At 39.2% G+C, this 26,799-nt stretch overlaps 9 protein-coding genes and 1 non-coding gene across 10 annotated transcripts; 2 read left to right on the top strand and 8 right to left on the bottom strand.

The window, feature by feature from the left end:
* Positions 1-410: 410 nt before the first annotated feature.
* SKDI04G5520 (arginine--tRNA ligase) lies at positions 411-2,234 on the bottom strand (the record flags this gene model as incomplete). The annotated part of the gene is made up of 1 exon (XM_056227120.1): positions 411-2,234. The coding sequence occupies one exon, from the start codon at positions 2,232-2,234 to the stop codon at positions 411-413; it is 1,824 nt and encodes a 607-aa protein (XP_056086973.1).
* A 576-nt stretch (positions 2,235-2,810) lies between these two features.
* Positions 2,811-4,523, bottom strand: SKDI04G5530 (sugar porter family MFS transporter; the record flags this gene model as incomplete). Its single annotated transcript, XM_056227121.1, has 1 exon — positions 2,811-4,523. The coding sequence occupies one exon, from the start codon at positions 4,521-4,523 to the stop codon at positions 2,811-2,813; it is 1,713 nt and encodes a 570-aa protein (XP_056086974.1).
* Positions 4,524-8,136: 3,613 nt separating this feature from the next.
* On the bottom strand, positions 8,137-9,849 carry SKDI04G5540 (sugar porter family MFS transporter; the record flags this gene model as incomplete). Its single annotated transcript, XM_056227122.1, has 1 exon — positions 8,137-9,849. The coding sequence occupies one exon, from the start codon at positions 9,847-9,849 to the stop codon at positions 8,137-8,139; it is 1,713 nt and encodes a 570-aa protein (XP_056086975.1).
* Positions 9,850-11,473: 1,624 nt separating this feature from the next.
* Positions 11,474-13,177, bottom strand: HXT3 (hexose transporter HXT3; the record flags this gene model as incomplete). The annotated part of the gene is made up of 1 exon (XM_056227123.1): positions 11,474-13,177. One exon carries the CDS (start codon positions 13,175-13,177, stop codon positions 11,474-11,476), a length of 1,704 nt encoding a protein of 567 aa, XP_056086976.1.
* Positions 13,178-15,690: 2,513 nt separating this feature from the next.
* SVF1 (Svf1p) lies at positions 15,691-17,130 on the bottom strand (the record flags this gene model as incomplete). The annotated part of the gene is made up of 1 exon (XM_056227124.1): positions 15,691-17,130. One exon carries the CDS (start codon positions 17,128-17,130, stop codon positions 15,691-15,693), a length of 1,440 nt encoding a protein of 479 aa, XP_056086977.1.
* Positions 17,131-17,634: 504 nt separating this feature from the next.
* MRP1 (mitochondrial 37S ribosomal protein mS43) lies at positions 17,635-18,600 on the top strand (the record flags this gene model as incomplete). The annotated part of the gene is made up of 1 exon (XM_056227125.1): positions 17,635-18,600. The coding sequence occupies one exon, from the start codon at positions 17,635-17,637 to the stop codon at positions 18,598-18,600; it is 966 nt and encodes a 321-aa protein (XP_056086978.1).
* Positions 18,601-18,833: 233 nt separating this feature from the next.
* Positions 18,834-20,321, bottom strand: PAL1 (Pal1p; the record flags this gene model as incomplete). Its single annotated transcript, XM_056227127.1, has 1 exon — positions 18,834-20,321. The coding sequence occupies one exon, from the start codon at positions 20,319-20,321 to the stop codon at positions 18,834-18,836; it is 1,488 nt and encodes a 495-aa protein (XP_056086979.1).
* A 571-nt stretch (positions 20,322-20,892) lies between these two features.
* YPS7 (putative aspartic endopeptidase) lies at positions 20,893-22,653 on the bottom strand (the record flags this gene model as incomplete). The annotated part of the gene is made up of 1 exon (XM_056227128.1): positions 20,893-22,653. The coding sequence occupies one exon, from the start codon at positions 22,651-22,653 to the stop codon at positions 20,893-20,895; it is 1,761 nt and encodes a 586-aa protein (XP_056086980.1).
* A 1,599-nt stretch (positions 22,654-24,252) lies between these two features.
* Skdi_4.trna21M lies at positions 24,253-24,325 on the top strand. Its single transcript has one exon. It is a non-coding gene; the product is annotated as a tRNA-Met (tRNA).
* Positions 24,326-24,604: 279 nt separating this feature from the next.
* Positions 24,605-26,656, bottom strand: ATP22 (Atp22p; the record flags this gene model as incomplete). The annotated part of the gene is made up of 1 exon (XM_056227129.1): positions 24,605-26,656. The coding sequence occupies one exon, from the start codon at positions 26,654-26,656 to the stop codon at positions 24,605-24,607; it is 2,052 nt and encodes a 683-aa protein (XP_056086981.1).
* Between the last annotated feature and the right edge of the window lie 143 nt (positions 26,657-26,799).

Here is a 26,799-nt window from a genome sequence, read left to right on the forward strand (position 1 = left end):
CTTTCGTGAATTCCTAAATCCATGAGGAGAACTTCTAGTATATTTTATATACATAACATTATTAACTTTATCAAAAATGGAATCCCAACAAATGTCACAAGATTTTACTGGTCAGTAGTTACATTAAACTTATTCAATGCGTTCAATCTGCGTTTATTTTATATGCCTCTCTCATAAGAAGGTTTGCTTTCATTCTTAAGTAATACTACTAATTGTCTTACATAAGATTTTCACTGTGATTCCCAATGCTTTACACATTTCGTTTTGTTCGATTCAATTATATATGTATTAACACAGTAAGTACAATCTCAAATAGAAAAATGATAAGCGCTAGGTTGACTTTTCTTATACAAATTACATCCAGCTAACAAAACTGGAGTAAATTTAAAGATTGGCATCGTTGAAATATATTACATTCTTTCGACAGGAGTTAAACCTAACAAGCACATACCGTTGTATAAGACTTGTCTGGCAGCACCATATAGAGCCAAACGGGCAGTTGCCAACTCTTCAGTTTGACCAGCAACCCATAAGACGTCGTAACAAGAAGAAACTTGATGAGTCAACTTGAATAAGTATGTGACCACAGTTGTTGGTTCGTGAGTCTTGATGGCATTTCTCAAGACATCAGGATATTGACCCAGTAATCTAATTAGCAATATGGCAGCGGGTTCTTTTAGTAGTGAGAAGTCTGCATTTATCCATTTGTCTTGCGTAATACCAGAAGTGTTTCTTTCGACTGATCTTAATCTTGAGTGAGCGTATTGGAGGTATGGACCGGTGTCACCTTCGAAAGAAAGCATTCTCTCCCATTTAAATTCATAATTGTTGATACGTTTGCCTTGCATGTCTTGAATCATGACGGCAGAGATGCCTACTAAATCAGCGACTTCTTCTGGGTGTTCAATTTGAGCGTATTTGTTTTCGTTCTTTTTCATGACTTCATGCATTTTTTCCTTAGTTTCCTCTAGTATGTTGTCCAAGAATACAACAGTACCCTTTCTAGTTGACATACCTTGAACCATACCGAAGTTGACATGTTGTAAATTTTTAGCCCATTCGAAACCCATTTGTTTCAAAATTTCGAAGAATTGTGCGGCGTGCAAATCTTGTTGGGAAGCAATGACATATATCATTTTATCAAAATGGTACTTTTCATAACGGTCCATGGCAGCACCGACATCTCTGGTTAAATATAAAGTAGTACCATCCGATTTTTGGACAATAGCCTTCCCTAATTTCTTGTTAAACTTTGTTAAGTCAATTAAAACCGCACCCTTATCTTCGTGTGTCAAGCCTTTTTCATTGAATAGATCGATGGCTTTAAGCATGGATTCTTTGGAAACCTGTGATTCACCAGAGTAAACATCGTATTTGATGTTCAAACGAGCGTAAGTATCAATATATTTATCAATTGAAAATTCACGGAATCTTTTCCAAATTTTCAAGGCTTCCTCATCGCCATCTTCCATCCTCTTAAAATATTCACGGGCTTTTCCGTTAGTAGATTTTTCTAATGGAATGGCGTCACCTTCTTCTTCGATATCCCTGTTGATACGGACGTAGACATCAAACAAATGGTGAATCGGATCCTTAACCAAGGCTTCCTCACTACCATATCTCTCGAAACCAACAGCCAAAAGACCGAATTGTTTGCCCCAGTCACCTAAATAGTTCATTCTAATAACTTCCCAGCCTAATTTTTCATAAAGGTTGGCTAAAAAGCCGCCGATAATAGTGGATCTCAAATGACCAGCGTGAAATGGTTTGGCAATATTTGGAGAGGAGAATTCGATTATGACTTTCTTATTTTCAACTAACTTGCAAGAACCATAATCTTCCTTTCTGTTTAAGATATCTGGGATGACAAGCTTTGCTAAAAATTGAGAGTTGAAAAAGAACTGGATGAAGGGACCGTTGGACTCAACTTTCTCCAAAAAATCGCCACATGGAAATCTTTCGGCCCATTCAACAGCTAAATTCTTTGGATTAGCACCTTTGATTCTCAATCTTGGGACAGGAATTAACAAATCACCCCTATCCATAGTGTTTGTCCATTCCAAAGCTGGGAAAATGAGAGAAGGGTCCACACCGGATATTTTGTTTAATTCCTGGGAAATGTAGTTTCTCATAAGATCGACGACATTGACATCAGGATGGGAATCTTTGGTAACGGCAGGTTCCGCAATAGATAGTTTCTTGAGTTGTGAAATCATGCTTTCTGTGCTAGTCATTCCTTAAGAAAACGAGCTGTTGGTTATTTTTTACCTTACAATATTTATGGACATCGTTCAGAATTTGATGCATAATTAGTCATATATAATTTATTCCGATGAATACATTGTGAAAATACAACTAAAAATTTTTCGCTTCGCAACATCAGAATATCTTTTTTTTTGAATAACGAAACGATGCGGCAGGACAGGACTGACTCATAAAATAAGCTCGATGCAAAGTTCGTAGCAGCTCAGAAAGCGCTTTTCTACCGCATATAGCCTTCATCGGACGACATGTTGTTTGCAGGCCAAATAAAAATAAAAGAGGTATAATTGCAGATGTGGAACAGGCAAGCAACTCTGTTCTCCTTCGATCCTGCATTTTCCAATCGACTGTACTTGTCCCTTTTTCGACTTTGTAACCAATAAAACAATCATAACCTTGTAAAGTTAAACCATATTAGTTTTGTTTATATATTAAAAAAGTATTTACTTTTTAAGAGATCATTGAAATATAAAATCAGGATTAGTGTGCATTTCCAAACGCACAAACATTAGAGCGGAGTCATGAATTAATTAGTTTGCTCATAAATATTACTTTGTGCTGAACATTCTTTTGTAAAGTGGCTTGTCATCGTGAGCCAAGTCCTCGGCATTGTAGTCGGCACCTCTTCTGGATGGTGGAACCCAAGAAGCAGATTTCCATGGTAGAACACCTTCTTCCCACATGGTATTGACTTCTTCTAAAGTCAAACCCTTTGTTTCTGGAACAACCAATAGGACGTAGAAGTACATGAAAACCAAACATCCCATGAAAACATAACCATAGTAGAAGTTGATAGCACTGGTAATAAATGGAGTGAAGAAACCGATCAAGAAACCCCAGATCCAGTTACAGGCCTGAGCAATAGACATACACTTGGACTTGACTCTCAATGGGAAAGTTTCAGAGTTGACAACGAAAGGAATTGGAGCCCAAGTTGTGGCAAAACAGAAGATATAGAAACAGGCGAAACAAATCATACAGTTACCAGCACCCTTAGATGATGGTTGATCTTGACCGTTTGGCCATAATCTGGTAACACCAACAGAAGCGTAGACAACCATACAAGCAGTCATGGAAGCGGCACCCCACAACAAACAAGTACGACGACCATATTTATCAACAACATAAATACCAACAAAAGTGGAGGCAAAGTTGACGATACCCAAGACGATAGAAGTTTCAAAAGAATCACTCAAACCAACAGCCTTGAAAATGGTGGTACCATAGTAGAAGAAATAGTTGTCACCTGTCAATTGTTGCAATGATTGAATCATAGCACCCATAATTAAACGCTGGAAAATCTTATTCTTAGTGGCAAACAGTTCACCCCATGAAGCATTACCAGCTAGCTTTTCAGCTTCAATACCAGCTAAAACACCTTCAACTTCAGCTAAAACAGATGGATCATCGACGGCAACCTTGTTGGAAACGGCAATGGAACGCTTTGCTTCTTCGATTCTACCAACTTCAGCCAAGTAACGTGGAGATTCTGGGACGAAAGTCATACCACCAATCATAAACAAGGCCCAGGCGAAACCTAAACCTAATGGAACTCTCCATTGGACAGAGTTTGAGTAAGTCTTGGTACCATAGTTAGTACAGTAACCCAAGAAAATACCGGCAGTAATCATCAATTGGTAACAAGCAACTAAAGTACCTCTCAAATGCTTTGGAGAGACTTCAGAAATCAGCATAGGAGATAAGACGGCAATACCACCAACACCCAAACCAGAAATAATTCTACCGATGAAATATTGGTACCATTTGTCGATAGATGCAATTTGAATTATAATACCGATGATGTAAATTACAACAACGACAATCAAACCGATCTTACGACCGTACATATCACCTAACTTGGCTAGAATAATACCACCGATGGCGCAACCAATGTTGAAAATAGCGACAATTAGACCAGTTCTGACCTTAGACAAATAAGGTGTACCATCGTGGTGCTTCATACCAAACCTTCTGATGAAATCACTTTGGTTAACGAAACCAGAAATAGTACCAGTATCCCAACCGAAAACGAAACCACCGAAAGCAATCATGATACACATAATAGAGACGGTAACATAAGCAGAGGCGGGCTTTTTTGGGATTTCAACAACGGGTTCGTGTTCTTCACCTTCACCGTACGCCTTCAGTTCATCATTTTCAGCCTTGTTGGATGAACTTGATAAAACCGAGTGGGAGGCTGAGTCCACCGGAGAGAGAAGATCCACAGGATTTTGCTCTGCAATAGCAGCGTCTTGTGACATTTTTGTTTGAAATTTGAAAACTTTTTTTTTCTTTTGATTCTTTGTTCTTAGAATAGACAAGTTGAGCTTGTTTGTTCTCCTTGATGTCTTATTATTTCATAAGAGCGTAAAAAAAATGGCATCAAAAATATGTGAACTAGCAGCACTTACCATCTCTATTTATACCTTTTTTTTCAATTGTAGTATATTTTGTACCTCCTTCTTCTCATTCTTTTCGTTGCCAATAAGTGACAGGGGGATCTCAAGCGGTGTGTGGATCTATCCTTGCAAAGGTCTTTTGCCAGTTAATTTTTCCTCTGTTTGCGATTCCAGATTATCCATCGGAGGGAAATGTAAATGCTGACCACAGAATCACACGCAGAGCTTTGAAATTGTTCCTATTTGAAGTGGTGGGTTCTAAGAAGTTTATTTCTCGAAAAAAAAGGGTTGCCTTCCTGGAAAATTTTCTTGAAGAAAGTCATGGTCTCTACGCGCATTTTACAGAACCGAGGCATTCTTCCAGCAGATGTTCCTCCTGAAAAAAAAGATTTCCTACCCCGCGCAGATGCCTGCATACCCCCCACTTTCACGGGGGGGCGAAAAAGAAACTACTCCCTGGTTTTCCCGTGGTAGCCTCTAACGGAGCCGTATGGAACAATCCTGGATAAATTTGGTGGAAAAACGGCTCTGTCTGCGGCTTTGTCCAGGAAAGAAGCCGGATGAGGTGTTGTCTGACGGAAAAAGATTTGGCTGTATTTTCTGTTAAGGTATTTGTCCACATAAGTTGTCCAATAAGGGGCCGCTGAAATCTAGGCCTCAAATGAACGTACTATCGACAAAGACTCTCATTCGCGACGTTCTACTGTGCTGTTTATTAGCTTTAGCACGACATTTCTTTCATATTCAGGTTTTGGCTACAATTTAAAAGGCGTTGTTCCTGAGATCGCGGACATTAGCAACAATTCTAAAGATGGTAACACTCTGATAAAGCCACATTCTAGGGTTTCTTGTATGCATGTTTCATATAGAAAAGTAGAGAAGAAGGACTAATCTCTCATTATTAAGTGCAATCCTAGATCCATCGCGCTCGGAAAATCGGTCGTGATGAACAATCGCGATTTTGTTTTTCAATGTGCCATACAACAAAGCTATCTTTAGGTGGATTTTTCTTTTAGTGAACCTGGCTAGAACTGCATAGCATTATACCGCTGTATTTTTTTTTATATTCTTTTCAGAGCTTGAGTATAGGGTTCTTTTTTTCATAACTGCAGGAAAATGCATCAGAATTCGGATATATTACTCATTTTTGCTAAGCAACATTCAGGGCTATGAACTGCGCATGGAATAATTGAACCAGTTAGTTTGTTGTAAAAACCGGCTAAAAAAACGTTTCCTGTCAATCGAAAAATAAAAGAAATTTAAACTTCTTTTTTTTTAGGACATTTTTTTTCTTGTTCTGTATTTTTCCGTTTAGGCCTTCATGCTGCAGACAGGTCGCGGGGAAATTCGAAAGTTTATGCAGAAAAATCCGAAGATGGAACTAAAGAACTGGTATCAGGAATAACCCCGGATTTAATCCTCATTTAGACAATTACCCCTTGTTTGAGGTGGAGAAAAGGAACCCAAACAAAAAGAAGAAGTGCAGCACTTTTTAATTCTCCGCTTTTTATTCCAAAGTGTAGAGGAAAAATATCTTGCTACGGTCATTTCTGAGAGTTCGCATAATATTATCCAGCAATAAACGCCAGGAACAATCGCCAAAAAATTTTTTTTCGGTTTTACTAAGTTTAGCTTTAGCCTGTATACTTCGAAGGTCAATGACCGATTATTTAGCTTTTTTTCCGGTTTCATAGCTGCTTTGCTGTCTCGAGTATGTGCTAAACAGAGACGGCAAATCATAGCTGATGGTTACTGTCGATTTCTTTTTCTCAGCAACAAAAAGAGAAGCCAGTCTACATACTTGTTGAAAAGTCTGTTTCAATGAAATTTATACTTCTCTCGCATAGTGATTATTTTGAATTATACGCAATTAATGCTTCGTGTAATAGGCAATGAATGAGTAAGGTCAGTCTCGGTTCATTATAGTTCTCACTGGCAAATGAAAAATATCGATTCCATAACCATAACCCAGAGAAGATATGGACCCTAAAAAAGATCTTTTCAAGAAAACCTAGGGCAAAAGTAGCATCATCATTCATCTCTTGCAAATTGCAGAATTGAATGTCAACTGGTTCAGTTGCGATCCAAACAGCATTTTACCCGTTGAAATATCACCTTTAACAAAATTGAATGGTGCGTCTCATATTTTTTTTCATATCAACTTTGAGTCAGATCGATAATTATTTGTTGACTTAGTGCCACTTCTTTATCCTAATAAATCCTGAGAAGAATTTTAACTTAACATTGTGAATCAAAAGAGGTTATTCAGCTGCCTTTTTCTGGTTAAATTGCTGTCGTGGATAAAAATCTAAAAAAAAAAAATGCTTGATGAACTGGGTTCATTACGCCGCTAGCTTACTTTTGTATCTCGCCAGCTGACTTTAATAATGTTCGCTATTTCACCAGTCATTTGTTGGAGTTAATTTTTATTTCAAAACTTCACGAAAGGAAAAAAAAAGAGCTTTTCTGGATATCTGAGCTACCAATCTGCCTGTAATTTCTGCACACGAAACGGAACATGGTATGAGATACTTTTTTTCTCCAGCTTTTAGCTTTTGTCAGCACCAATGCATATCTTTCACAAAAAAAATATCATGTTTCTGATCAGTTTTATTGCTTTCAAGACAGCTCTCTTCCTTCAATTGCCGCCTCTTCTGGTAATTGCAATTAAAAAACAAATAGTTTAACTGACGGCCCTAAATCAACTTGCAGATAAGTGTACTGCAGAGCCTTCTTGAACAAAATAGCTATTTGAACGAGCTTTCGTGATGCTTGGGGCTGCTGGAAGGTTTGCTTGAAACTTTTACGTAATTGGAGGGGGGTTAGCGTTGAAGCTCATATTCTCGGACCGCTAGCTCTTAGCCAGTTATATAAAAATCTTCTTTCTCCATTTTTGGCCAGCAATCAATTTTTCTCAGATAATGATGCCTTTTTTATCGTTAACTTAATGAAAAACGTGGCTTTTGGACAGGAAAAAACTCACAAAGCCCTTTATGATGCCCTTCTTCCATTTTTCAATGAAAAACGCAACCAAGCTCGTAATTTAGTCACTCTCATATCTATTAGAAGGGCTAGCAGCATCATTATGAATAGGTGAAGCTACCATTTCCTGAAGCGAAAAAGTCATTCAGTCAAGTATCTCGTCGAACATGGAAAGAATGTTAGTAAATGAGTAGTGTTCATATGTTCAATATTTTGTTCGCTGGGAAAAAAATGTTTATAGGACAGAACATTGACTTTGGAGGGTAAAAAGCTCTTGAACTTCCCTCCAAAGCTGAGGAAGGAAAAAAAATTAAAAAAATATATATAATATTATAAAAAAATTAGAAAATATTATAATACTGACAAATTTCTATTGCCATAAAACATAAATCGTTAAGAGGGTTCATTAAAGATTAGGATCAGAATTAGTGTGCATTTCCAAACGCACAAACATTAGAGCGGAGTCATGAATTAATTAGTTTGCTCATGAATATTACTTTGTGCTGAACATTCTTTTGTAAAGTGGCTTGTCATCGTGAGCCAAGTCCTCGGCATTGTAGTCGGCACCTCTTCTGGATGGTGGAACCCAAGAAGCAGATTTCCATGGTAGAACACCTTCTTCCCACATGGTATTGACTTCTTCTAAAGTCAAACCCTTTGTTTCTGGAACAACCAATAAGACGTAGAAGAACATGAAGACCAAACATCCCATGAAAACATAACCATAGTAGAAGTTAATGGCACTGGTAATAAATGGAGTGAAGAAACCAATCAAGAAACCCCAGAACCAGTTGGCAGCGGTAGCAATAGACATAGCCTTAGACTTAACTCTCAATGGGAAAGTTTCGGAAACAACAACATAAGGAATTGGAGCCCAGGTGGTGGCAAAACAGAAGATATAGAAACACGCAAAAACAATCATACAATTACCAGCACCCTTAGATGATGGTTGGTCTTGACCATTTGGCCATAATCTGGTAACACCAACAGAAGCATAGACAACCATACAAGCAGTCATGGAAGCGGCACCCCACAACAAACACGTACGACGACCATATTTATCAACAACATAAATACCAACAAAAGTGGAGGCAAAGTTGACGATACCCAAGACGATAGAAGTTTCAAAAGAATCACTCAAACCAACAGCCTTGAAAATGGTGGTACCATAGTAGAAGAAATAGTTGTCACCTGTCAATTGTTGCAACGATTGAATCATAGCACCCATAATTAAACGCTGTAAAACCTTAGTCCTTGTACTAAACAGTTCAACCCATGAAGCACTACCAGCTAGCTTTTCAGCTTCAATACCAGCTAAAACACCTTCAACTTCAGCTAAAACAGATGGATCATCGACGGCAACCTTGTTGGAAACGGCAATGGAACGCTTTGCTTCTTCGATTCTACCAACTTCAGCCAAGTAACGTGGAGATTCTGGGACGAAAGTCATACCACCAATCATAAACAAGGCCCAGGCGAAACCTAAACCTAATGGAACTCTCCATTGGACAGAGTTTGAGTAAGTCTTGGTACCATAGTTAGTACAGTAACCCAAGAAAATACCGGCAGTAATCATCAATTGGTAACAAGCAACTAAAGTACCTCTCAAATGCTTTGGAGAGACTTCAGAAATCAGCATAGGAGATAAGACGGCAATACCACCAACACCCAAACCAGAAATAATTCTACCGATGAAATATTGGTACCATTTGTCGATAGATGCAATTTGAATTATAATACCGATGATGTAAATTACAACAACGACAATCAAACCGATCTTACGACCGTACATATCACCTAACTTGGACAGAATAATACCACCGATGGCACAACCGATGTTGAAAATAGAGACAATTAGACCAGTTCTGACCTTAGACAAATAAGGTGTACCATCGTGGTGCTTCATACCAAACCTTCTGATGAAATCACTTTGGTTAACGAAACCAGAAATAGTACCAGTATCCCAACCGAAAACGAAACCACCGAAAGCAATCATGATACACATAATAGAGACGGTAACATAAGCAGAGGCGGGCTTCTTTGGGATTTCAACAACGGGTTCGTGTTCTTCACCTTCACCGTACGCCTTCAGTTCATCATTTTCAGCCTTGTTGGATGAACTTGAAAAAACCGAGTGGGAGGCTGAGTCCGCCGGAGAAAGATGCTCCACAGGAGCTTCGTCTGCAATAGCAGCGTCTTGTGACATCCTTAAACTAAAATTTGGAAAACTTTTTTGTATTTTTAATACTTTGTACTTAGAAAAGACAAGTTGAGCTTGTTTGTTCTTGGCTTTTTATTGTAGAGAAAGTAAAACAGGAACAGAGAAAAGAACGATTGGTAATGTTGGAGCGTTACTGGACCTCCTTTTATATGTTTTCGTCCTTTCATGTTCTCCGTATTGAGCTTCCCATTATCAACGAAACTGCATCTGTAAGGAATCAGCAGCATATGCTAGTTTTTTCGAGGAAGGCACGAAGAGCATCGTGTGCCACCTCTATACACTGTGGGGGGATGTTTTTTTCTTCAAGGAACATTTCCAAATCCGCCTGCTTGCTATTCTGTGAAAAGTTCCAATAGTTTCTCCTTTTTTTCCAGAGGTTTTAGGAAAAGAAATGCTTTCGGTGCCGGGGCCCCGCAATGTACCTGCACTTGTTTTTGTGGGGTAGACAATAAAACTAATATCCGTTTGCCTACTACCATTTTTGCACGGCATTTTCTGGGCCAAGGAAGGAACAAATCGGGTAGTTTCCGTAGCCCCTTGTGGGTGAAGACATACGAAGTATATTTGTCTTGGCGCCACGCACGGGAACCGCGCACCTCATTTTTGTCCTAGTTGCCTATCACACCACATAGCGTGCGCGTGGGCTCGCTGCCACGGCTTTTCTCGCCGTTCTTCCTTTGTCAGCACAAGCCGGCGCACTCAATCTTCGAATTGGTTTTCGAAGAGCCGCGCACGGGATGAGCATGTGAACGTGTTATAGCAGGTGACGATTACTTATCCGGATTGAATTCGGAATTTCTCTTTTGATTGCTGTTGTTGGCTGCTTTGTCTGCCTTTCCTCCCCCCTTCGCCGCAACGGAAGAGTGCAGTGAGCGGCCGTTGTTCCGTTTTCCTGTTAAAAAGCATAGAACAGTTTTTCCAACAAAGTAGACCAAGTCCCCTTTCGAATTGAGCGGCTCTAGATTCAATAACTTTAAAATATGGTAAGGGGCGCTACATAGTGTAGCCGTGCAGCAAGTATAACAAAACATTCTTTTCTTTCTTTCTTGGAGAAATTAAGAAAAAAAATGTCCCAGACAAAAAATAGTATCCCGCACCCAGTCTGGAGACTCTCCTGGGATGCAACATTGGCCTCGGCACCCCCTGATGCTTTATTCAGCTCCGATTTTATGCGAGAGGGGCCAATTTTTCTTGAACGGAAGATTCAAAATACATTGGCTACTTTCGTTACTTGCGCGCACTTATTCATGGATGTCACAAATCATATGCATGCTTTCTTGATTATTTATGATCGTTTACGGAAACTAAGAGCTTTCTTTTCTTCCAATATAGAAAAATACTGTTTTTAGTCGGCTTCCGCCGGTGTTATGAAAGCGTTTGGGAAAAACTTCTGTTTGCTTACTTACAAGTTTGACAAAAAATCTGGAAGAAATGGAAAAAAACGCTAAAATTTATTGTTTTTGATATCACGTACCAATGTTTTTTATTAACTGTATCAGAGAATTATATATATATAAAGTCATAAATTGTGTGTATTCTTTATCATTATTAACTAGCACATGGAATTTTTAAAATACACTATTATTCAGCACTAAGATTGAGAGCAAAATCAATTCTTACCGAACATTTTCTTGTAAAATGGTTGGTCATCATGCATCAATGCATCAGCATCGTAGTCAGCACCTCTTCTGGATGTTGGAACCCAAGAAGCAGACTTCCATGGTAGAACACCTTCGGCATACATATCATTGACTTCTTCCAAAGTTAGACCCTTTGTTTCTGGAACAAAGAAGAAAACGTAGAAGTACGCGAAAACCATACAGCCCATGAAAACGTAACCGTAGTAGAAGTTGATAGCACCGGTAATAAATGGAGTGAAGAAACCAATCAAGAAACCCCAGACCCAGTTAGCAGCGGTAGCAACAGACATAGCCTTAGACTTAACTCTCAATGGGAAAGTTTCGGAAATAACAACATAAGCAATTGGAGCCCAGGTAGTAGCAAAACAGAAGATATAGAAACAGGCGAAACAAATCATACAGTTACCGGCACCCTTAGATGAACCATTACCTTCACCGTTTGGCCATAACTTGGTAACACCGACGGAAGCATAGACAACGTAACAACAAACCATACCAATAGCACCATATAGTAAACAGTTACGACGGCCAAAACGATCGACGGTGTATAGGGAACAAGCGGTAGAGAATAGATTGACGACACCAAAAACAATAGAGGTTTCGAAAGAATCTTTCATACCGACAGCGTTGAAAACAGTAGTACCGTAGTAGAAGAAATAGTTATCACCAGTCAATTGTTGTAGAGATTGGATCATGATACCCATCATGGTACGTTGAAGCATAGCTGGTTTACCAGTGAACAATTCACCCCATGATGCTGAACCAGCAGCTCTGGCTTCTTCAACACTAGCTTCAATGAATTCCAATTCTTGTTGAATGAATGGATGGTCTGGAGCAGTTTTGTTCACCTTAGCTAGAGAGGCTCTAGCTTCGTCGATCTGACCAGCTTCGACCAAGTAACGTGGAGATTCAGGAACAAAAGTCATACCACCAATCATAAACAAGGCCCAAGCGAAACACAGACCTAATGGAACTCTCCATTGGACAGAGTTAGAATAGTTTTTAGTACCGAAATTGGTACAGTAACCCAAGAAAATACCGGCGGTAATCATCAATTGGTAACAGGAGACTAAAGTACCTCTCATTTCCTTAGGAGCGACTTCAGAAATCAGCATAGGAGATAAGACGGCAATACCACCAACACCCAAACCAGAAATAATTCTACCGATGAAATATTGGTACCATTTGTTGATAGATGCAATTTGAATAATAATACCGATGATGTAAATTACAACAACGACAATCAAACCCATCTTACGACCGTACATATCACCTAACTTGGCCAGAACAATACCACCGATGGCGCAACCAATGTTGAAAATAGCGACAATTAAACCAGTTCTGACCTTAGACAAATAAGGTGTACCATCGTGGTGCTTCATACCAAATCTTCTCACGAAGTCAGTTTGAGCAACGAAACCAGAAATAGTACCAGTATCCCAACCGAAAACGAAACCACCAAAGGCAACCATGACACAACAGATGGAGACGGTAACATAAGCACCTTTACCTGTGTTTGGGTTGGTGAATACTTGGTCAGCTTCAGTTTGGAAGTCGTCTTGTACACCTTTTTCTTCAGGCATGTTCATTACCTGGGAGCTATTTGAGGGCAACTCAGCATTTGAGTTCTCACTTGATTTTTGAGGAGATATTAAATCTGGAGTTGAATTCATGATTGTTTAACTCAGATATAAGTTTTGTGTGTGGTTTTTTTAAGTTTGTAAAGCTATAAGTTATAATCATGGAATATGAGAAAAGAAGATAAGAATAGCACCGTATTTATATGCAACTTCCAATCGTGAAAAAACTTTGACTTTTTTCTGTTCTGGAGAAATTCTCCGGGGAGACGGTCCCCAGATTTTTTTGGGTGGGTCCCCGACGTCCCCCATCGTTATTGAGCAGTTTCTTTCTCCAGAAGGTCGTTGTACAGTCGAAATATTGGCGGTCAGTAGGATGATTTCCGGAAATACCAACATCGAGGAAAGCGGAAAATCTGGAAGAATTCTCTACTGTATGTTCTGTGTAATAATCCGTTCGCGAGAGTTTGACCGAATCCGCGGAACGAGATATTCCGTGTTTATTGCGGTATTATATGAGCCGGACGAAACCGGAAAAACTACGTGACAGGAACGATGACCGGCCAGCAGACGAAGCTGGAAAAATACAGCTAAGAAATTACGCACGGAAAAAATACTGCCGGGATTTTTCCGTATACATGCTTACTAGGGGATAAATGTACGTGCCCGCCAATATCCTGCCGATATCGAATACCAACCAAATGCAAGAAGATGCAAACGACTTAGAATGTTCCGCAAATAGTCCATCTCCCAATTTTTCCTTTTAAATTTATTGCTCACCCCCAGGTGTTATCTTGAGAAATGAAACCTGCCTGCGCTAACGAAAAGAATGAGGAATCTTCGTAAAAAAAATACTTGTTTAATTCTCATACGAAATTCGTTTCCTAATTGATATTGACCTTTACATTAATCCCATATTTTCATGTGGAAATATTTACGCCAATGACGAAATGCTTTCAAAAAGATTTTTTTTCCCCACTGTGTTTGTCATAGGTCTGCTGACAGAACAAGCCTCTTTCAAAACTACACTGTCATTTAAGATATCGGTATGATTTGATCAAGAGTCCGAATTAGCCGCACAATTAGTTAAGCAGCATCGCAGTTAAGGCTGGGGTGTAGAGTGCAAGTTAGATAAGAATATTGGGCGTTACAGCTCTTACACACTTTTCTTGGTGCTGGCTTGGACGTTGCCTTCATCCCGCACTACAGCGGGCCAGGCCGCATGAGGAAAAAATCAAGAATCGAGCAGCATCTAGAGCCAGTTTAGAGCAGTGAAAGCTGTTGACAAACCAGCCTTCATCGAACTATGTGACTTTAAGTGGTCCTTCAACGTGGCCTGAAAACTGTTCTCTTCTGTTTGCTTAAGGGAGGAAAGCAATGCGACGCACGCAATCCTATCTCATATTCTTGATGCTATTTACTTTTCTCATAAAATTTCAAGCATCAAATATCTTTTGAGTTTTTTACGTGCTAAGTTAAGAGCGCTCTTTAAAATTCCAGATATTTGACCTTTCTCTTGATTGTAAAGACATAAAAATCGGACAAAATGTAAATAAATGATGGAAAACAGTTCCACATTTAAATTCATGGGGGATACTTCTGCGTTTGCAGGTGAATCATAAGTAAATAAAGCTAAGAAAACGATGTGCTACTTATATTGGACGCAAGCGACTTCGAACTATACAGAACTTCAAGACGCTACTCCATGAAAAAGTGCACACAACCACATATCATAGAATAGAAAAAATTAGATGAAATACAGGCTCTCTTTTCGCTCCCTTCCGAATTTAAATAGTTCTTAGTATGCATTTTGTTATAGCTTTTCTCAAAACTTTGTTTTTCCGCATATCGGGATTCTACAGATGCACCTTTTCCGATGCTTCTAAATTGAAGTATTTGTTTTCAGCAGCCGTCCGTCGAAAATCTTTAGCCCCTTACTTCCAGAAACAACGCATTCCCCATTAAACTCTCATTTAGCACGTAGTATCGTCATTTGTGGGGTTTCCTAACTGGATCTGCAAGTATTGCGGCAATAGGATTGTTTTATTTCCTGATTAATTGTGATCACCTATTACCTCGGAGATTCCCATATATTACGTATAATCGCATGCTATTTTGTGTCGTTTACAACGTATGTTTATGCATCAGGGAAAAGGTTTTTATTTAATGATATGAAATTTATGCCTTGGGCTTGGATAATGCTAAGCTTACTTGAACTCTCCATCTTGATAAACACCGAACTGGTGACTTGGGCGAGAACCTATAATGTAAATATTTGTTGAAGTGGTTTTCAGAGTACCGCTTTCAATTTCATGTGCAAAACTTCTTCCGCTCGTTCAGGCTATATTACATTACACATATATGTATATATACATACGTACGAGAAAAAATGAGTAAAATAACAACTTATTATCTACGGTGGTTTTTGTTTGTCATGGCTTTTTGCCACCTCTTTTATTTTAAACAAAAATCTTGATATTATGATACAGCAATCAAAAAGGGGTATAACAGTAAATTAATTACTATAACTATTAAACTTTGCAATACTAGATTCTGTATTATTGAATCACAAAAAAGGAAAAAAGGACAAAAAAATCGAATATTTTCGCTTATGCTTCATTGTAAGACTCTTCACTTATGACGTCCGACTCGGAAATAAATGTTACTTCTGTCCAAGCTACACCGTGAATCTTCTCACCACCATTTATTTGTAGAGTAGAGTTTTTTGGGTCAGCATATTGGTAAATGAATGGCTTAGTACCGGCAACACCAGAGACGATATTTTTCACAAAGCTTGGGATTTCACCCATCACATCAATTCTTTCGACCAGGTTATCCAGTGGACCTTCAAGGACAGCAATGAACTTGTTCTCATCTGCAACGTTCTTATATTCCTCCTCCTCCTCTTCTTCTCCATCGTTTGCTTTCTTTGCAGCATTTTCATCTTCTTCAGTGCCATTTTCAGGTTCTAATTGCTCATCCTTTACTTTAGTATTGATACCTTTGAAAGTAACCCTGATCTCCTGCGGAACTTTCCAACCAACAGAATCAACTTCCGAGTTCAAGTGCTCTACGTTATTATTAGTTGTCACCGCCAAAACTTCCTTATCGTCGGTAATAATACCAGCAGAGATCTTAGTGTTAGCGTACGACTTTGGTGTGGTGAATTCCATTAATACCGCAGTATGCTTTTCGGAATGGAAATACATAAAGTTCCATGCCTTAGCCGCGTGATGAGGCTTCATGCCCTGGAAAGCCATTATAAATGTTGAAAGTGCGGGATCTTCCTCCTTGAATATGATAGTCCGATCTTCATAAGTGATCTCAAGTTCTTCGCTATCACTTTCCTCGTCACTGTCGGAGTCCTCCTCTTCGTCATCCGATTCCTCTTCGTCATCTTCTTCATCTTCATCACCTGAACTTTCTTGATCTTCTGATACCGGGATAATTTCCTTTTTGACCTTGATAGAACCGTGACAAGCATTTCTTGGCCAGAAAACGTGTCTCATACTACCCCAAGGTTCATCGATATTGTTACCATAATAAGTGGCAGGATCATCGCCGACCTTAGCACCGGGAGTTAACTTTTTTATATGTAAGTCTATGACAGACAGATCACAGACGCTGGATTGAATGTGGTAGCTTTCGCCATCATCACTCAATTCGACAGAAAGATTATCAGCGTAAAAGTTCGCATCTTTGACATAGAAGTTTTCCAATTTGGTAGATGTCCAGATATTCAAATCCTCTGGGTTCTTCGAATCAAAGATTCTGAAGGTAAATTGGGATGCGGTATGCAAACCAATAATGTTCGAGTGAATGATCTGAGCAAAACCGAAGATACCAGTTTTCAAATCACTGAAGTAAAAAATGACTGTTTCAACGTTGGTATGGTCAGGAGCTTGCCAGAAAAGATCCTCACGAGTGGTTGCTCTGTAAGGCTGCTTATTTTTTACCCTGTCAGCAACACTATGGATGTATTCCTTCCCATACTCAGGCTCTGCCATCCCAGTAACTGCAGAAAGCCCACCTTTTATCCACTTCAACATATTATATTATACAAAACCTGCTTTCTCTTTTCTTCAAATCGATGCAATACAATGATTGAATCTTGACCTTCTGCAGATTACAATTTGTCGAACAAAATGCAAAAGAGTTTAATTAACAGAGTCTATCTATATATAACAAACGAAAAAGCTTTGTTCTTGCGAAAAGCCAACGAGTTACTGCCTAGGACGTCTCCGAGTGTTTCGATCATCCAGCTGTCATCTCGGTTTTGTTTTCTCCCACTCATCGCATGTTTGCCTCCTCAACAAACAAAAAACAGCGAAAAAAACGGCAATACATGAGACGTGATATCTCGTGTACGGTGATAATATTATACTGGATTTTGCTTAGGTCTCTCAAGGGCGATGTGGTGTTATTACGTACAAATCAAAAAGTGCATGAATAGCATAGGCAGTTGTAGGTAAATAGATAGCTGATTGCTAAGTTATAATTTGGCAGCCGGTCAAATTGAAAGTACTTTTGAGCTCACAAATTTTTCCTGCATCATGCTTCGCTGCACTGGTTGTCGCGTTATAAGAAAGTATTCTACTAGGCATGCGCTCGAGCACTTGAAAGAAGGTGTTGCCCTGAAGGGTCTCTTTTCTGTTGATGGGTTACAAAAAGCATGGTTTGATCGGGTGAAGCATCTTGATGGCAAGTTGAACGACAGTACGAATGAGGCGCAACAAAAACCCCTGGAGGCTCTCATCCATGAAAACTCGAAGTCTGCTTCCAAGAAACACATCGTGAACTACGCATCATCGCTGTACAACTTAAGGTTTAGCATGTCCTCCCTTCAAGGATGTGCCAGGACTCCTCCAGAGGAACACGCCAAACCAGGTCCCGAAGCTTTACTCCAAACTCCAGATTTTAATAGAACAATGAGCAACGAACCGTCAACCACTGGCAATGAACGGTTGCAAGAGGCTTTATTTTCCTCATTTGGTTCTTTGATGGAGTTCAGAGCACTGCTATTAAACTCAAATCTAGCTATATCGGGTGACGGGTTTACGTGGTTGGTCGCGAGACGGCAACTCGATAAACGCACCCATCACAACGATATGCCGAGTAGAGACGTTGAATATGATAAACTGTTTGTTATGAATACTTATAATGCCGGGACTCCCTTCAACTTTTCTACTTCCGGCATAATGAATGAGCTCAACAATCAATATACCAACTTGGAAAAACAACGAGCCAAAGAAGCAGGAAAATCTGAAGATTCCGAAATGACTGCTAAGCACGCCAAGGCGAAATTTGTTTATGAAACTCAACAGAAAGGATTTTCCGGGAAAGAGGTTTCCTATGTCCCTTTACTGGCCATCGATGCGTCACCCAAAGCATGGTTAACTGATTATGGTGTATTTGGGAAACAGAAATATTTGGAAAGAGTATGGGATTCTATAGAATGGAAAATTGTGGAATCAAGGTTGCCTCAGCGCACCAAGGTCCAAGCCTTCAGCACCTTGTGAATGAGTGGAATGAGAAAAATTTCCCTTCTTTTTGATATAAGTTGGTAGTCTCTGTAAATATATAAAATCAAACTATTCGTAATGTGTATATAATGTGGTCTTTGAATTTCGTTTATCCGTCACTCCTTCTGCCACTTCATTGTTGCTTCCGTTCTCGAAAATTCTGATACTGGCGTGAAACGTCCAATACCTGTCAGTCGTTTCTGTTTATGATAGCTCCTTTCCCCGGTCTACTAACTTTTCCTTCCGACTTTTAGGCTCTTAACTCTGTTGAGCAACCTACTACCCGTCGATTTCTTCTTCATATTGGACTCATTGTAGCGTACACCCAGGTAAACATCATCCTCAGCCTCATTCTCGTCATTGTGATCATCAAACCCTGTGGCATAGTCTGATTTATGCGTTTTGTTGGAAGGATTTACAGTCTTTGACCTCCTAACACCTTCGCTGTTATGACTTACATCATGGTTGTCCCTGCTCAAACTCAAGTTTCTTCTTACACCAGTCACGGGGGCATTACTATCGCCAGACCCTCCAAGACCTAGTCTTTGGGAGAGCGATTTATTTCTTTGCAAGCCACCGTTACGATTATGATAGGAATGCGCTTTTATGTCACTTCTAATGGCTGCTGACGAGGCAGGTGCCCCATCTAGAAACGTACTAGAGCCCAATCCTGCAGTAACAGGTCCATGAACTAATTCTGTCTTATTTTTAGCGTCCATTTGATGAACATTGCCTACATTTACTTTTATCGCATTTTGCGTATCACCGCCCCTCCTCAGAGTATGGGTTCTGTACTGGTATATATCAGAATCATCTGTATCATCCCTCCCAAAAACTTCATCCAGGGCTGACTTTTTGGTTGAAGCGCCGCCGATGGTGCTATTTGGACCATCAATCGGAAAAGCTAAAACGGGAGCAGCTTTATTATTTTTATTTCTATGCGGCGTAACAGCATCGAAAGGACCATCATGATGAAAAGAGCCACCGAACAACCCAGTTACATCCAATTTATCAATGGTATCCACATTTTTAGGTATAATAACTTTACCTTTTCTTTTTCCCTTCTTGGAGGGAGTTGTAGACGAAGAAGCTTCACGATTATGGTGCGACGAGGATCTATGTGGAACATAGGAGCCACTGTTGCTATGCTCACGGTGGGAAGAAGAGCGAGATTTCTTTTCTTTTGGATATCCGCGCTTTGACCCATCGGTTGAAGCGATCTCTTCATACGAAGGGGGTAGATCGGTGCTTCCTTGTCTATTGTTAGTTGCGCTCATGTCACTCTCCTCTAAATACCTTTGCCTTAATTGTTCTTTTTCTTCTTTTGCTGTTGAATTATTTTTACTCTTTGAAGAAGGTGGAGAAGATCTCACGTCTCTATTTACAAAATCGTCTGTTGAACTAACGTCGTCCAGGAAAGGGTTCTTTGAGGAAACTGTTCTTGAAGGTGGTGATAAACTACCTGCACTGAAGCTACCCTGTCGATCCGCATTTCGCTGCCGTTCATCTTCGGGAATGCTTGGGAATGACAGTTGTGAGGATGTTCTTGTGTTTAATAGTGGTCTGTCAAATGAGTTTGCACGGGATTGATTTTTTGCCCACTCTTGGAACTGAGAGTCATTTTTATACTGATTGATACTTGAGTCAAGCGTGGCATTCCTAAACGGGTTATTCACAGAAAAGGGCCTGTTAGAACCACTGCTATTTCTATTCTCCATGCTGATCTTAGGTTGTGTCGAACTGTTTGAAAAATTCGAATGCTAGCAAAAATGTAATGCGATTGGTAATGTATCAGTGATTGGGGATTATGGCAAATAGAATTACCTGTTTAGCCGGATAATTCACTTATGCTTGAATTCCTCGAATGTTAGGCCGGAATAATAATTTCGGAAGACTTTTAGTGAACAGCAATATAGCTCGAGGATTTCCCAAAAGTCCCCTCCCGAAAAAGTTTCTCTTCATACCCAGTAAATAACCTATCGCCAGTCACCATGATCTGCTGAACCAACCTCGAGACGGAAAAAAACAAAAAAAAACAACAAAAAAGTAACGCGATTTACGCTTCGTGTACGACGATTGTTTGAGATGGCTGCTAATGATTGACCATGAGCTGCTGATCGAAAATTACTTGGTATGATAGTTTCCACTATGTCATGATTATATTTTGCATTGTATTTTCTTACGAATGCCATGGGTGGTCTAGTAGTTTATTATATAATGAAGTTATATGTGCCGTGACGTGAAAAGGGAAGCACTCGAGTCAAAAAAAAAAACCGTCTAATAAATCATTTAAAGAAATATTAAAACTGAGAATGTGGAGAGTAGTAGCAATGAAGCCACACGGGCTACAAATCCTATTGTTTTGTCATTCAATCTATAAGGGTTACTCAGGCAAACTGCCGCTCCCGATACGCTACTAGTTCTATTACTTGAATTCGTCCATTCTTCTGAGGCTGATACAGAAAAACTGTCAAATAGGCTACTAGTTGATCTAGGACTCGTGCTTGTTCTTGAAGTATCGTAAAAGGACCGACCTGCGCCTGTGATGACACCATCTGAATATGCTGCTGTCAACTGACCTGGGACAGTAAACATATAGCCGGATCTGTAGGATGGATAAAGAGTCAAGTTCCTCGTGATACTACTATTCATCACCTTTGCATAAGGGATATAACCTGATGAAATTTTTTTTATAACAGCGGATGTTGTAGTTTCATTTGCATCATCAATAACTGCATCGTCTTCAACCTTCTTGGCCTGTGCAATGGCTATGGTGTTGTCCTCTAAGTCCATTGCCATGTAAATATTTTTCATGAAAGCCTCTCCGAGTATGTTCAATCCGGTATTTGTATTGGCATATAGCGTCAGGAAACAAGCCTCTTGTCCTGAGCTGAAAAGCATCGAAGAATTAGTGGATGTGTCGTAAGTGGATGACAGTAAATCACGCAGAGGGATCTCGATGAACAAATCTCGAAGCCTAAAAGCTAGCGTTACGCCCATATCCGCCATTGAACATTGAACTAACCATCTGTCTAGGGATTCCACATAAGTCGCCGCAATTTGGACAGCGATCTGAATAATTGTACTGGTTGGCAGATAACTAACTGAAGAAGTGGAGTCGAGCAAAGCTGGGCTTAAAAAATCCTTGGACGTCATATTCAAACTTTCTCCACTGTTTGAAACAATATAAATTGGGCCTAATGGCACGATGGGATACCCAATAGTTATGGCATTAGTCACTGGATCAGCATAAGGAATTAAGTCGAATTGTCCCAACGTACCGGTGAACAACGAGGGATCAACTCCCCCAAGAAGTAATTTCCCGCAATTGAGTATTGGGTCTCTATATGTCTTGTATGTGGACGTGTCCCCAGCCAACCACAATGAATATGACGGGCTTTCGATGAAGTTCGCATCCTTCAATAAAGACAAGAAATAAGAGTATTCTGTGTATTGTGAGCTATCTATATCGGTACCTGGGTTTGTGACCTTCCCACTCAACCCTAACAAGCCTGACGACTTGAAGTTCGAAGATTCGATATTGAAGAAGGAAACATTTGAAATTGATAAACTTCCTGACTCAAACTGAATATTATCCTGATTCTCCACTAAGTTGGTTATCAAAGCAAAGGAAGAGTTTTCTAATGAAACACTTGTGAAGTTCATATCGTCTGTTACTAATGTACAATTAATGGCTCTACCGTCAACGAAAGAAAGCTCGTATACTTGGCCAGGAGAAACAGGAATAGATGATGTAGATTCGTTGATGAAGTATCCACCGCTACTTTCATTCATTCCGGAAACCAAGTTCATGTATGGTTGGACGATATCTATTGCTAATCGCTGATGTTGACCAGCTGTACCAAACGTGGTATTAACATAATAGCTTCCCATACCATCCTTACCTACCGTGAGTACAGGAAACGGGTCCTCCGTTACCGAAGATGATTTGGACTTTGCTGTAGTCGTTGTGTTTATTGTACTAGCCGTTGCGGATGCCAACTGAAAAATTGATATGAGCCACCAACACCACAAACTTAGGCATGACATAGCAAAAGATCAACAACAAATAAAGTAAGCAAGCAGCCACGAGACCTTCAAACACCTTTTTCCAACTACTATGTTTTCTTGAATATCCGATTTAATGTAATAGATATATCGCAATCCTAAAAATAACGTGTATTAATATTGTGTGCATTTTGTTCTATCGATGGGCTGCGGCGTTTAGAATCTTGCACTTTTCCTCGTTCGGGGTAACTAAAAATCGTCATAGCGAACGGAACGACTGGGCCCTGCAATATGGAGGAATACAGGTCATTGATGAGGCTGAATTTTAAGACACCATTGGCGGCACTTGGTCCGACGCAACCACTGGCACTGCCTAATGGTACCGGCGTAGTAGACAAGCGGATTTTATAGGATAAGATCGGTAAGACAAAGATGCCAAGTCTTCCGTGAATTAGGTCACAAGAAGCTTTGGCAACTATTTTTACCTTCCTAACAGTATCAGGAACGTAAACAACCCGGTATACGACAAACCCACGAGAATAGGGTTGTCACGTGGAGAAACTGCTAATCAAATGTTAAACAAACCTTTATCAGCATTAAATACAGTTTTCCTTTTCTTATCTATCTTCTTGTCTAATGGTGGTTCCTATTGTCGAAACAGTAATCAGGTGTTATCCATCGATTCCTGGTACAACGGGATTAGGATTGCTACTGTTGTTGCTAAAGCATATCACAAACTGTTGATAGCGAGTAGACTTAATTAAGAATAGAATACAATCCAAATACTTCAGATAGTAATGACAACTAGTTATGTGAAAAATGATGAGCCTTGTTCCAACAGAAAGAATTGTATCTCTTAAATGAAGATACAACGCTTGTTGATAATTAGCAGTATTAGTTAAGAAAAGGAGCAGAGCTTTATACTGAGGCACATAAAAGACACGCCGATTAGACATGCTAAATATGTTCCATATAGTAATAAATTAGGGAATTTACCGTGAGTTCAACGTGATGTTTCATATTATTTATATATGAATTCCAAGTTGATGTTCAATTAATTGATCTTTGATTTCAGTTGTGCTCACTGTTCGGACACTATCGCTTAGCACTCCTTCATTCTACGACGTCAGTGTAACATATACGAAGTAGACTTTAGAATACAATCTAAATACCTCAGAAAGTAGAAGTAGTAACTTATGTGAATAATGATGAACCTACTTGTTGGAGCAAGTAGGTTCATCATTATTCATATAACTAGTCCTTGTTTCAGGATGAAGAATGTTGAAATGACGTTCTATTGATGGGTGCACTTGGAGTCAAAGATCCATTAATTGAACATCAACTTGGAATTTATATATATAAATGATATGAGTCGTTACATTGAACTTATAGTAAATTCCCTAGGTTATTGTTATGTGTTGAACATACTTAATATGTCCAATCGGCGTGTGTTTTATATACCTCTCTTATATAAGTATAAGAAAGATTTCTGCTTTTATTCTTAATTAATACTACTAATTATCAACACTACTTGTTCCAACACTTATACTATGTGAGGGAGGCGCGACCGAACGGGAATCAGTGTGTTAATTGTATCAGATGACTAGTGCATCCCTTGCAAACATTTTTTCATCAAATACAGCTTCAGTAGCTCAGTTGGAAGAGCGTCAGTCTCATAATCTGAAGGTCGAGAGTTCGAACCTCCCCTGGAGCAGTCATAATGTCCATAAATGGACATACTTTTTGCTCCATTCGAGGAGCGCGCCATGGCGCGGCGCTAAATCGCACAGAGAAACGAGATGCGGTTAAGCGAACTAACGTTATGCTGAAAGATTTGGGTGATTTCTGTACTCTAGAAAATGAAATGAATTGTGCTTCACCAAATACTCGCTCATAAAATTACAGGAATATTTACAAAAAGTATATTTTTATGAACTTTAAATCTTCAAATGAATATATACCAATTCTGAATGTGCTTGTGGTGGAAAAATTATTAATTAAGGCATTTCAATGTCTCTTTTATGATATTTGTACATTTACCAACATCATCATTGAAACCTGGTCCGCTACTTTCTTCAAACATGTTTTCATCGGTAAATATAGTGTCATCTGTAGGTTCCTCAATGCTGTTATCTTCAATCAATTGTGCTAATAAGGTTTCGTCAAAATTTTTTGGAAATGGCCAGCCTTGGTCCTTAATTATCTGAATCAAAGCCATATGCCTTATCCCGAAACCTCCATACAGGATTTTATTATACCAGGAGCGTGCTTCTTTTTCGTCCCTGATTTTAATATAATGCATGACCATGGCAGAACAGAACTTGAATGTTAAAGGTACTCCATTTTTATGCATGAGCTGTAGCAGTTCTGATAATTCAGCTTGCCCCAACTCATGGTTCTTGTAGGCTACTATGGAAAAGGGACATATCACTGTTGTTAACCTTACATTTTTTGCAAACGGTTGAGAGTAAAAATCCAGGAGAATATCATAGGCGAGTCTTGGTTCATGTGCATGAAATCTAATATAGTTCAGGAAAACATTCAAGATTCCGGTATCATTTCTCCAGTATCTATACTTGTTAGCTTCTTTGGAAAGAAAAGTTTTGTATTTGTAATATAAATCAAGAAGACAATCCTTGAATTGGTCTCTTTCCAGTGAGACAAAATTAGAAGACAATAAGCTTCTATAAAGTTCAGTTAAAATTGGAACAGTTACGGGAGACCCTATTCTCATTGTTTTTGGCAAAATGCCACTATGGATTTTCAGCTCTTTTATTAGTTCAGATGCTGTTAGAATCGTTGATTTTGAATGGTAAACCCATCCCCAAATTCCCAATGCATTCAGAATGTCAGCAGAGGGCTTCGAGCTGTACGATGAAAGGAGGTATTTGCAGACTAACTTAGGATCGCGAAAAGCTTGGAAGGATGCAACTAGTTCGCCCACTAAGAATTCCTTGAAAAGTTTATATCTCATCAATGTACTACTCTGTAGGCAGGAAATCACATTGAAAAGTTCTTCTTGTCTATTCGATACTCGCAACAGGTTTAGATAATGGTGTATAGGGAAATTCAATATGTGTTCATTTCCATCAATGTGATTTAGTAATCCTGAACTTGTAATGAATTTTAATTCTTCTTGAAATGTTTTCATGAATAGCTCAACATTCCCACTCTTCAAAAGGTAATAAAGTAGGGTATTATTGAATCTGACGTAACGCAAGCTCTTCTGTTTAGTTGCATCTTCACCAGAGTAACAGTCCTGTTCCAATTTTAGCAGTAAAGCTTGAATGTATGATTTAAAGAATTTGAAGTTCTTTGCCTTAACGAGCCCATTCACCAAGGCAACTAAACTGTCAAATGTATGCAATTTCACCACTTTCTCCATTATTAGCTTAATGTTTTTCTCGTCATGCAAAAAAACCTGTAATGTGACCAATTGTCTCTCCATCTCGGTACCTTTCATCAATCTATTGGTAAAATTCATACAATACATAGAAGTGGAAAGAAGAACGTCATTTTTCAGGAGAAAGAAATAATGATTAAAGGATTCTGATTTCGAAATATTATACCAGAACCATTTGTGTACCTCATTTGGTATACAGAATCCAATATTCTTTGCGACCTCTGGGTGTAACTCATGTTGCTGCGAAATTATATCATATAGAAGCTTCTTCTTTTCAGTTTTCGAAGGATCCTTGAGACGCAAAGCATCTCGTAGAGACTCAAAAAAAGAGGCGTACTCTGTTATTCCAAATGTCTCACTAAATACAGTCCTCAATTGTCGGAGCTCGTATAAATGCTTTTGAACATTTTTCGAAGGTCCGTGTTTACTGTGACATGGCATCAATCGTTCAAAATCATCAAAGTGCACAACTTTCGAACAATTCTGTTTACTTACTAATAGAAGGCTTTTTGTGAATAAAGAACGCAGACTTGCGATAGGTAGTATCTGATATGCGAATGCGCCGCCCATGTGTTTAAATAACGGTGGAGTGACCATTTGGGCCAAAGGCCCTAGATAGCCCCGGCATATGCATTTTACCATGCCAAAAGAACATCAAAGTGGAACTTTAACAGACTTCAAAGCATCCATTATCAACACGTCAATGGGCCATACCAGGCAATCGAGTCTTTTCATGTAATTCCTTCTGTTTCTACAAACTCTATGAATCAACCCGCGGAGATCAC

This window comes from Saccharomyces kudriavzevii (assembly GCF_947243775.1).
Source record: "Saccharomyces kudriavzevii IFO 1802 strain IFO1802 genome assembly, chromosome: 4".
In the NCBI taxonomy this organism is placed as follows: domain Eukaryota; kingdom Fungi; phylum Ascomycota; class Saccharomycetes; order Saccharomycetales; family Saccharomycetaceae; genus Saccharomyces; species Saccharomyces kudriavzevii.